The 12,180-nt window shown below is 47.3% G+C and overlaps 1 protein-coding gene across 6 annotated transcripts in view; it reads left to right on the top strand.

Annotated features, from left to right (window-relative positions):
- Fars2 (phenylalanyl-tRNA synthetase 2, mitochondrial) overlaps nt 1-12,180 on the top strand; it is a 509,857-nt gene that overhangs the window by 471,271 nt on the left and 26,406 nt on the right. For 2 of the 6 annotated variants that reach the window (XM_074082970.1, XM_074082964.1), the window contains one exon: nt 2,054-2,353. The exons of 1 other annotated variant lie outside the window; for it this stretch is intronic. In XM_074082970.1, the coding sequence (XP_073939071.1) occupies nt 2,054-2,179 (126 nt within the window). In that variant the 3' untranslated portion in view covers nt 2,180-2,353. Of the gene's footprint in view, nt 1-2,053; nt 2,354-12,180 lie in introns of those variants that run through there. 3 more of the 6 variants (XR_012450765.1, XR_012450764.1, XM_074082967.1) reach the window with 3 other exon arrangements.

Raw genomic sequence — 12,180 nt, 5'->3', positions numbered from 1 at the left:
TTACCTGGCTTCAAATCCAGCCCTACGAGGTTAGACAAGTTACTTGTGCCTCTGTTTCCTTGGCTCTGTAACAGGACAGTAATGCTATTTACCCAGTGGGGCTGTAATGCCGAAATGAATTAATGTGTGTAAAGGGCTCGGAACAGTCCCTAGTAGATAATACGGCTCTGTTGTTTTTTGCTGTGGCACTGCATCATCATGGGGGCATGTGGTCAGGACAGGTGGAAGACCAAGGAGCATTTGGGCTAAAAAGGACTGCATTGGGGTATGCAAAAGCTAGAGAACTGTGATCAGCATGGAGTTGGCCACTGAGGGCATCTGTCCCTTTGAGGAACCCTTTTTCTTACCTGGTCAGTGATACGCTGCAAGAGCCCTCAACTCCAGGAGTCTGTGGTTTTCATGGTAAGCCATTCCTTGACACCAAGGAGACCTGAATTTTCTGTTCATGACCTGAGCTGAGTGGAGAAAGAAAGAGGCGGGTGATGAGGAGATTCATTTTCTGCCTTCACCTGGAGCTGGCAACCGAACTTGGCAAGGGGATGGAACATGCTGTCCCAATCACTATGGTCTTTGTGACCTCTGGGTCACTTCCTCCCTTGGCTCCATGCAGGCAGGCACTGTGTGAGGCTAAGATGCAGCAAGTCCTATGAGGCCCAGTACCCTGCATCCTTGGATCCCATCCTTCCTGGAACTGTGCTCTAGGTAGGAGGGAGAAAGAGCAAGATAAGATGACCAAAGCAGGGTAGTGAAGAGAAGGGAGGAAGCACCAAAAGAGGAAATGAGAAAGATATTGGGGCTGGGACCAAGTAGAGGTTTAACTCCCTGGGCACATTCTACTCATCCAAGAGTGTGACATTACAATTGGGTGTAGGAGGAAAGAAATGAGAGAACCCCAATGAGAGCAATCCAGGAAGTATCAAGAGGCCCTGGAAACAAAGGCTCTGAGCTCAGGTGGTACATAGGAACTGTCAGGTCCTATTGTGCATGGGTGGGGGGTGAGTTGAGCAGGTGCCAGCCCACCTGAAACCCACTCATTTAAGGCTCTAGAGTGAGCAAAGACACAGTCCTACCTCACCTGTCAGAGAACGTGTGGCCTCTCCTGGTCAGGTATAGGGCTGGATGATGTCATCCAGAGAGGCTCTGCCTGGGGTCCACTCACTTTGTTTCAGCTTCTTCACCTGAGAGGTAGAAGGGCTTGAGGTGACTCTGCATAACAGGGGCTGGAGAAATGGAATTCTCATAGAAGAGAAATGTGAGCAGCCAAGCAGAGGAGGTATCAAACTCCACCACACACCCAAAAAGTCAGCTCAGGCAGAAGGTGGGTCAGCCAGCTCACTACCCTGTGGTCTTTTGAATGAGGGCAACAATACCAGTGTGTTGTAGCAACTACCATGCAAACATTAGGCACTGCTGCTGTCTTTGATCACATTCCAGAATTATCCATGGATCATGAGAGCCAAACTGCCACCCCAGAGTAAAGCAGGAGATAAAAGCCATTATACCACATGTATGACACATGTGGTGTGTATATGACTTTCATAGTGTGTATAGCATAATGGTTACATACTTCCTGTGGCCTGCAGGCATGCTATCCTGCAGGCTCCCCAGCCTTGCCTCAGGCTACCCTATTACTGCCCTGCAAACATGGTCAGTTTCCAGGTCATGGAGGTTCTGGCATCAACTCTCAACCCTGTCTACTTGACAGAATCACCTGGGGAGCCCAAAGAAAGCCCAGAAAGCCAGGTTTCACCTTGAGCTGCTGAATCAAACTCCCAGGGCTCAGCGCAGTACATAAATCTGTGGAAAGCTCCTTTCCAGGGGCCTGGGACCAGCAGCCTTGATTATCCAAGTTAACGTTTGTCTAATCATCACCGATCCCCCCACCACCAGCATTTAAAAGATGTGGGTCATTATTATAAGTGACAGTTCTGCAATGAAGTATGGGTAGTGCCTGAATATGAGTTCAGTTCTCCACTGCAGCTGGGTATATTTTGTCCTAGTGCCAGCACAGTCATGTTTGTTACTACCCACCTGCTTCTCTCCCCCTCTCCAGAACACTCAGGACCAGCCACTGTTACCGAATCACTTATCGCCACATGGAGCGCACCCTATCCCAGAAAGAGGTCAAACATGTCCACCAGGCTGTGCAGGAAGCTGCAGTACAGCTGCTGGGTGTTGAGGGCCGCTTCTGATGTCACCACTTGTCACCACTTCATCCAGGCTGTGACCTCCTAGGGGCTCCAGGATTTGCTGAAAGAGGAAGAAACACTGTTTGTAAGCTGAAGTATCAGTCATCTTTTGATAAATGGCTGGTTTCAGGACTTTTAGGAAATAAAGGCTCACTTTTAGAAAATGTTGACATAACATTTGTCTTATTTGGGGGATAGGGGAAGAGAGAAATAACATAAGAGCTCCCTCCTGTTTCTTTTAGAACTGCTTTGCCCATTGGCTCTCAGTGTGGTTAATTGGTCCCTGGGTTCCATTAAGCACCAGGCATGATTTCTCATCTGACAGGCTCTTCCACCCATGTAATGAGTGAAGCCACACTGAGGAGCATCAGAAACTGGATATGGGACAAGCATGCCCCATTTTCATGTGCTCTGCTTTAGTGCTTTTGGAATATAACTGCATTATTACAAATTGGCAGGTTGTGGCAACCCCACACTCAGCAAGTCTATCAGCCCTGGTTTACTAACAGCTCAGATGGTCCTTAGTATTTCCTAGCAGTATTTTTTAAGTAAGGTAAGTACATGACTTCTTAAGCATAATGCTTTTGTACACTGACTAGACTACAATACAGCATAAACATAACTACTATATGCACTGGGAAAACAAAAATTGCATGAGACTTGCTTCATGGCAGTATTCACTTTATTGCTGTAGCCTGGAACCAAACCTGCTCTGTCTGCCTGGACAGAAAGCTTTTGAATTGGCTACCATTCCTTTCTCCCTTCTCTTCTTTGTTTTGCAAAGGGCAAGCTTCAAACTGGCCACTAATGAAATGCCAGGGCTTCCCTTGAAAGTGAAGGGAGTCACTTTCTGAGACAGGCAAGGAGTCTATTTGCTTTTCATAGACCCAGGGTTTAGAGTAAGGGTCCTGGCCCAGGACTTGGGTCTTGCTGTCTTCTGCCCTATCACAGAGGAAAGAAAGAAGCAAGAGCTGCCCCGATTCTAGGAGGCACACAGAGAGCTAGGTCCTCCAGCTCCAGTCCAGTTTGTCTCTGCAGGAGCCCCACCTTCTCCCCCCGCTTCCAGAAGGTGACCTTTAAGGGAGAATCTGGCCTTTGATGTCCCTCCTTTCCATCCTGGGCACTTTGTAGTCTGCCTGCTTCACTCATGACCAGTTTTCATAATCAGATTCGTTCCCTGGCAAGATGCTGGAGGCTGATGGAGGACTGTGAGTGCTGGGATAAATATTTGATGAGGGGAAGCCATTATCAGTGAGCACATGGGGGGGTGGGCAGCTGCTTTCCAAAGGGAAGCAATGGCTTTAATGGCATCTTTCTGTATTGCTAATGTAGACTCTGTCCTTGGATTTTCAAGGGAATTAGGGAAGCCATACTCCAGGTCTGGAACCAAAGCCCTGTCTGAGGTCCTAGGGCCCCTGGGTGAGCTACTTCCAGACGATGAACCTAAGCAGGAACCAGTGGTGCCGTCAGTCATTTCTCTATCAACAGCCATTTCTGTCCCAGCCTTGAGCTGCATTTCCAGACAACCCTTCATCCCTATGACCAGTGGGTACCCTCCAGAAACTACAGTGCTCTAGGTGATAGCCTACACCTGAGCAAATATTTTTTAACTACCATACTTGTATTAGGCTCTTTCCTGGAGCCTGGAGGGTTCTAAGAGGCCTGTCTTGAATATTCCCCTAAACATTTTGTGAGGCATAATTGTTATCTAAATTTTACAAGTAAGGGAATACAGAGCGAAGGAAGTCATAGGACTTGGGCAGGAACACATCCAAGAGGTCACAGGCCTTGTGCTGAAACCCATGACCTCCACATTAAGACCATCTGTCAGAACAGAAGTCCATGGGATACAGGGTTTGTACCTGTCTCTGCTCCCTGAGCCTTTATTCTGCTTCTGTGAAAACCTCAGCTTCAAGGGCTTACACAGAACCCCCAACAGGGTCTGCTCCAGCCCACTGGCACTTTGCCAGAAGTAGACCTGCCCTGCCATAAGTAAACCCAAGGGATATGTAGCTCTTTATGTTTTCATGTAATTCACATAGAAACGTAATGAAAAAGAAAAAAAAGAAGGAACAATAAATTAATCCATGATATGAACAGCCACTTTGCAGTTCAAGAAACATGATTCCCATATGCAGTAGAGCATGGTAACTGATACCAGCACCATCCCTGTGGCCCCCAGGGACACCGTTTCCTCCTTTGCCTAACAGGAGTCATAACAGTGCCTGCAGTGAGGACTGATGAGACATTGCACACACCACACTGAGGGCAGAGCCCAGCCCCTAACAAGCCATCAATAAGGGACCCTTTTCTAAGGAATACTCAGGAAGAGAAAGGAAGCCATGATCCAAAGGAACCAAAACAGATACCGAGGGCATCCACATCTCTGCATCTATACACAATGGCCCTGAAGTCCAGAGGGGCAAGAAACTTGGCCAGGACATAGTAACAGGACATTAGCATTGGCAGCTGACTCACCAGGGCCCTCAGCCCTGTACCATCTGCATGTCACATGCAGGCGGCCTTCTGGATCCTCAGATTCAGAATCCGTTCATTCATATCCATGTGTAGAAAATGTTCAGGAAAAAAATTGCATCTGTACTGAATGGGTACTGACTTTTTTCCTTGTTATTCCCTAAACAATACAGCGTAACAATTTACGTAGTATTTGCACTGTGTCAGGTATTACAAGTAATCTAGGGATGATTTAAAGTATAAGGGAGGGTGCCTGGGGAGTCTATGCAAATAGGATGCCTTTTCACGTAGGGACTTGAGCATCTGTGGGGGATCCAGGAACCACTTTCCCTCAGATACCAAGATGACTGTCATTCTAGCAGTAGAAGCAGTGCCAGCACCAATCAGAGTGGCTGCCAGTCATGATGTCCAGGTGTGGTGCTCTGCATTCCTGCACCCTTTCGGGAGTAGAGGCCACTGTTCCCTGCATGAGAGATGGAGTGCACTGAATAATCTCAATCCATCCTCATACCCCCAACCCAGTACCTCTCCCCATTCTCCAGGTGAGAAATGAACATACTCAAGGGTTCATTTAAAGTCAGGACTGGAGACGGCCTCTGCCCTTGAGCCCAGCTCTTACCTTTACCTCCTGTTCCTCCCATGTACTTGCTTGACCCTGGCAACCCTGGCAAAGGCAGGTTGTCACCACTAGCACAAGCTTCAACCTCCAGACCAGCAGCAGCAGCAGCCAGACAAGCCACAGGACCCTCTCATTAAGGTATGAAGCCATGTGATGTGTGTGTGGGGATCAGTGTGGGTTTTATGTGGAACCATTAGAAGCCTCTCTATCCTCAGATGGGCAGAATGGTCCACAGGCTTGCACTTAGATGTCAGAACACAGAGTTGGAAAGGCCAGCCAAACTCTTTTGTGACAGAGGAAACCCCAAAGAGGAGCAACCTGAGGACCTCTAGGTGTAATCTGAATTCCCTAAAGACTGTAATATGTAGTACCTGCAAGGAGGGAGGATAGGAGGGAGGACCAAGCTTGCTCTGAACTTGGCGATCACTCAGGAGCACTTTGGCTGCAAGTTTTCTAAGTGGCTTCTATACCCAGAAATGCCTCCTTCAAAAGCAAAGAAAGTTAACAACAAAATAAACAAGGCCGTATCACATTCCAAGATGGAGGCTACAGGTGGATTTGCAGCTCAGGCTATAGTGAAGGGGGATCCAAACCCAACTCTGCTGTAAATGTCCCTAACCTCAAGCCCTCCTCTCAACTTTAAAACTGAGATAAGCATGTTTGCCTTTCTTACCTTGACTCAGTGTGAACAGCCAGTAAGGAACAAGAAAACCAATGAGGCTAACTCAATGTTAGCCTCACCAAAACTCTGAGGAAAGAAGCCACCTATCCCACTTAAGAACATGAGGCCTGTCCTCTGTCCAGGCCCAGGGTCCTCCCATTGGTGGGTGGTGGAGGTGCAATTCAGGACCACCTTGTGAGGTTGAAGACCTGGAGCCATCATGCCAAGTGTCTGCCTAGAATGGAGATGGCTCAGAAGGCATGAACCAGCCATCACCCTCTGCAGTCTCGAGCAGAAAACAGTAAGTGCCTTCCACAGTCTTTATCTGGCCTTAGACAGGGCTTGTCAATCTCATACATCAAAGTGATAAAGAGAACATTAAGGTCAACAGAAGAAATCAAGGCAGGCACTTGAGGCTGCTGAAGCAAGCATGACTGATCTGAACAAGAAGTCAGTGAGTAATGCTTTCTGGTTGGCACTTCCCAGCTGTGGTCCTGCTGCAGCTTGTATTAGAGGTTCACAGGCAGGACACCAGGGCTGTGTGCAGGTCACAGCCTGCAGGCTGTAGTGCCTCTCCTTCTGTCCCAATCAAGAATGAATTTTAGTGTTATCATTCGCAGGTAAATGGATGGAATTGGAGAACATCATTCTGAGTGAGGTTAGCCTGGCCCAAAAGACCAAAAATCGTGTGTTCTCCCTCATATGTGGACATTAGTCAAGGGCAAACCCAACAAGGGGATTGGACTTCGATCACATGATAAAGCGAGAGCACACAAGGGAGGGGTGAGGATAGGTAAGACACCCAAAAAACTAGGTAGCATTTATTGCCCCAATGCAGAGAAACTAATGCAGATACTTTAAAGCGACAGAGGCCAATAGAAGAAGGGGACCAGGAACTAGAGAAAAGGTTAGTTCGAGAAGAATTAACTTAGAAGGTAACACACATGCACAGGAAAGCAATGCAAGTCAACTCCCTGTATAGCTATCCTTATCTCAACTAGCAAAAACCCTTGTTCCTTCCTATTATTGCTTATACTCTCTCTTCAACAAAATTAGAGATAAGGGCAAAATAGTTTCTGCTGGGTAGCGAGGGGGTAGTGGGGGAGCGGGAGGTGGTGGGGGGGTAAGGGAGGGGTCGAGGGGAAGGGGGGAGAAATGACCCAAACATTGTATGCACATATAAATTAAAAAAAAGAATTTTAGAATGTCTGCATGTGGGCTGGACATTATTGTAAAGGAATCCATGAAATCTGTTTTTACAGAACTTCTATTGAGAGTGAATCATTGAATATCATCCATTCAAGCCACCCTTCATTTCTATGGGCTCTGCATCCTCCAATTCAACTATCAGAGGTTTAGAAATTTTCTAAAAGCAACTAACCTGTACTGAACATGTACAGGGTGTTTTCTTGTTTCCCTGAGCAATCCAGTGTAACAAGTATCTACATAGCCTTTGCATGGTGTTCCGTATTGTAAAACATCTAGAGATGGCTTACAGTACATGGGAAGCTATGTGTAGGTTTTTGCAAATGCTACACCATTTTATATAAGAAACTTGAGCATCCTCAGACTTCAGGATCCAAGGTGGGCAGAGCAGAGACCTGGGACAAATCCCCTGCCTACACTGAAGGATGACTACACCTTATTAATTAATAAATAGCTAAGTTATCAAAGCAATTCAATGGAGAAACTTTTCAACAAATGGTACTGGTTATTTACCTAAGAAAAATTGAAAGAAAACAACAAAAGAATCTGAACTCCTACTTCACATAAAATTAATTTGAATTGTTACACAGACTTCAATACAAAAGTCAAAAACTTAATGCAAAGCCTACAGAAAATATAGGCACTATCGTTGCAATGTCAGATAGGTAAAGATTTCTTAGGATCAACAAAGCATTAGTAAAGAAAAAATGATGAAAGGTTTAGGCAAACCATAGATTGGGGGAAAATACCTGTAATACATAGAGTTGACAAAGGACTTATATCCAGAATATACAAAGAATTCCTACAACCCAGTAACAATTTTTTAAATTTTTTTTAAAGAAATAGGTAGGCTTGAGAAAAACACTTGACAAAAAAAGATTTATGAATGACCCATAAGATGAAAATGTGCTCGGCACCGTTAGTCATCAGGGAGCTGCATTTATGAAGTTGGAGAAGACAAAGCTAATCCAGTGGATGAGTGCCTGGCTGGGGAGCAAGTGAGTACAAGTGACACAAGGGGCAGGGGCTGTTAGATGATGGAAATGCTCTATAGCTTGAGAGGAGTAGGGTAACATGGATGAGTGCATTTGTCAAAACTCCTCAAATTATAGGCTTTGAGATCTGTGCCCTTCACTGTATGTAAATTATACCACAATAAAAAGACAGAGAGATTACTCATGCTACATCTCACAACCAAATGAACACTACAGCTCCACGGCTCCGTGCCAAGGGAGCAGGGCTTCCAGAAGAGACAAGCAGAGAAGTGGCTCTGAAAGGACCCTGGAGACAAGCTCATCCTGAGTTAACGAGCAGACTGAGATGTGGTGCTCTCCAGGAGGATGGCAACCTCCAGGAGAGAGCTACAGAGTAGAGCAGGCAAGCAGAGGACACAGGTGTAGAAACCATGGGCCCCATGGGTAGCATCTTTCTGGTGCTGCTCACATTGTCCAGCTGGGCTGCATCCTGGGGACAGTGGCTCAGTGGTGGGGAAGGGTGGAGCCAGCACCAAGATGAAGTCTCTGGTTTATCCGCGTTGCTTCTCCCCAAAGTCCTAAGTCCTAAGCTGGAGCAGCAGGGTGATATGAACCTAAGCTGCACCCCCTGCTCCAGCTAGTGTGGGGGGGTCCAGCTTGTAATGGATCATGTCACTGTGACACCTTAGCTGTCACAAGTCATTGTGTCTCCAGGTGGGCCCGGGAAACTGAAGTCTTGATTGTCACAGGGAATTCAGGATAATCTGAGTAACATCTTCAAAAAGAAAAAGAAACCCATTTTGCCTGTCCCCCAAAGCCCTGGCTTTAGACAGCAGGGCACTTCTTCCCTTCCTTCCTCCTCCCTCTGCCTTCTCCCTCCCTCCTTCCCTTCCTCCTTTCCTCCTTTCCTCCCTCCTTCCCTCTCTCTTTGCATCCCTCCCTTCCTCCCCTCTCTTCTTCCCTCCCTTCTCTTCCTGCAGCCTGTTCAGCCCCGTGGAGGAGCCTGCCCTGGCCTAGGAGATGGAATAAAGCCACAGACCCTGCCAGAGGAAAACACTTTGGACCTGCTCACCTGGTCACCTCTTTAATGAGGAAAACAGTGCCTGGCAAATCACTGCTCCCTGGCCAGGGCAGCAGCCAATGCTCCTGTCACTATGTATTAATCACCTCCACAACCTGGCGGGCACAAGCCACAGGGCCTCTTAACAGCTAACAGAGCTTCTCTGTCCCCACAGACCTGCCACCAGAGAACCGTGAAGAAGGAAGCTAAACAGTGCTGGCCTTCTGGCCTCATGCCTCAGTGCTGACTTGCCTTACAGGTCTTGCTGCTCTGTTCCAGCCTGGGCCTCTCTGCCTCTGACCAGCCACCCAGCAGGCTCTAACTGGTGTTTGCTGGCGTCTCGCCCCAGTCCAGGAAAGGAGCTGTGAACTCTTGCAATTCTTGTCCTGTGTGAGCTTTGGGCTTAGAAGAACTTCTTACAAGGGTCACCTAACAGGTTCAAGATGAATTTCACAGGCAGTTTACAAAGTAGCTAAGAGACTGGACTTTGGAGTTGGGCAGATGCAAGTTCAAATGCAGTGACCTTGGACGCAAGTACAGCCTTGACCTCACAGCTGTACTTGCAGGAGGGGGCACTAACACAAGCTGCTACCATGTAGACAGTGAATCAGAGAAAGGACATCTATTGTGGATTCCTAGAGGCCACCACTCCCACTGAAGGGATTTGTAAATTTGAGAAGTTTCAGAAAAATGTCCTGGAAGAATCCCAGGTCTGACCTGATTGGAACGTTAGAGACCATCTTGTCCATCACCCCAATTTTAGCTGCTGAGGTTCATGGGTGTAACATGGCTTACGATTTAGTGGATGGGTTTGATTATAAAATCTGAGTCCCCAACCTAGACTTATTCAAACAATGATCTCCGGAACCAGAAGTCTGAGGGAGCCAGGGCTATGGTTCTACAGTCCCATACTGTCACTGAGACCCAGGCCCTTCCCATGTTTTTACTCTGCCACCTGCAGTGTGTTGACCACATCTTCCCCTCATGGTTTCATTGGGGCTGCATGAGCACCAAGCAGAACATCCTCACACAATGACCTCCAAAATCTGGAAGGGAGAAAGCAAGGGGTCTCCACTTCTCTACATGAATTTCTTTTTGCCATAGGAAAAACATTTCTTATTCTTCCCCTCTAGTCCCTTGGGCCAGAACTGGGCCCCATACATTCATTCCAAGCCTGGGGCTATTTCTAGATGTTAACCCCTCTTGTGTGCCTCCTCTGTTCAACAACCCCTCCTTGTTGAACAGAACCTTTAAAATGGAGGGTGGTGCATGAGAGGGGAGGGGACTTATCCCTGGCCAGGGGACTCATCAAATCAAAGCCTGGAGCCCAAAGAGAACAGTGTCAGAAGCCAGGACAGCTCAGGACTCCTCTCTGGGCCTAGGTTTCCCAGAGCCCATGGACAGGTGAGGGAGTAGAGACAGCCCAGGGCCCAAGGAAGGGACTCAGTTTAGCGGCAATGGGCTTCCCACACTCATCCCTTGGGGCCTTTCTGCCGTGGGCTTGGTTGAAGAGGGTGGCTGGTGTGCCTCAGTGATTAATTGGTCCAAGACATTGGTATTCATGACAAGAATGACTGCCCTCCAGAGCTGGCACCGGGACCCTGTGTACTTGCTGCCGGGTGCCTTTCCTGTGAGTTTTTTCAAGCTCTTCACAATGCTAATTATTTTTGTCCATAACTGGTGGTTAGGTCTGTGGCAAATATTCTTTGCAGAGCTGAGTGACTTCAGTACCCAGAGAGATGAAGACTGGTCCAAACTCCCCCGAACCCCACAGGGCTTGCTGCAGTGTTCTCAGGGACAGGATGTGTCACCAGAAATCAAAATACTAAGCCCTTTTGTCACTTTTTCAAGCCAAATGTCAAGAAAGCAATTATGGGTAACCCAAAGGCTTGGAGGCATGGAATAGCTGGGCCTTCCGGGAGATTGTGTGCAGCTCTTTATGGCTGGGGCCCAGGTTTTAGGAAAAGAGAGCAAGAGGTAGTGAGAGATGGATGGAGAGGTCACAAGAGGGCACAGCTGCTTTGGACATGGGCCACACAAGGGCCAAGGTGTCCAGGGCTGAACCCAGGCCAGCCCCGAACCCAGGCCAGCCCCAAGCCCCGGGTGCCAGCCAAGGATGTGTTTTTATTGCTTCCGCAATTTTTAACACCAACAAAATTCATATGCAGTTTCTCTCCCCAAGGACCTTAGATTTTAAAAGATTTTTATCAACCAAACAGCTGCATTTGTCAAGTAATAATTTATTCATCTTCCTGGTTCAAAAATTATTCAAAAATATACACAACGGCCTTCCAGAGTCTCTCATCAGCAGACAATAGTCCTATAACCATCCGGGTGAAGAAACTTGGCATTTTAGGGAGCCAGAGCAGATTTGTTGTGGATTTTTCATTACACTTTATGACATAGTCACTAATTCATGGACCCTAGGGGCCACCAGTGGGAATCGTCACACCATGCCACACAGGAAGTGAGACACAAAAGTAATTGCTCTGTCCTAGAGCCCTATCAATAAACGGTCAAAAGATTGTAGCCAGGATAAAGCCCCTGCCAGTCAAGAGCCTTGGGCCACGTGCCTCAGTTTCCCCATCAGTGAGATGTTATACTCCTCAGGGTTCTTTGTTGCAAACCTTAAGAACAAGTTCTGCCCATATTAAGGAGAAAATAATGTGTTGAAAGGACACTGGGGAAAAGCTTTGGCATTTTCTCAATAAGTAAGACATAGAACAGCCATGTGGCCGAGCAACATCCCTCATTGAGAGTTGAAACTGGGTGTCCAAATAAAATCTGGACACCAGTATTCATAGTGGCTCCTTCACAATCATCAAAAGCAAGATAGCCAATGTCCACCAACAGATGGACAGATCGACAAAACATGGTGTGTACATATAATGGAACATTCAGCCATAAAAAGGAATGCAACACCAATGCATGCTACAACATGGGTGAGCATTTGCTGAGTGAGGGAAGCCAGACCACAGAATGTATGATACCATTCT

The sequence above is a fragment of the Castor canadensis genome, chromosome 8 (assembly GCF_047511655.1).
Source record: "Castor canadensis chromosome 8, mCasCan1.hap1v2, whole genome shotgun sequence".
NCBI classification, from domain to species: domain Eukaryota; kingdom Metazoa; phylum Chordata; class Mammalia; order Rodentia; family Castoridae; genus Castor; species Castor canadensis.
The sequence above is the reverse complement of the archived record's forward strand: the minus strand, read 5'-3'. Positions and strand labels throughout refer to the sequence as shown.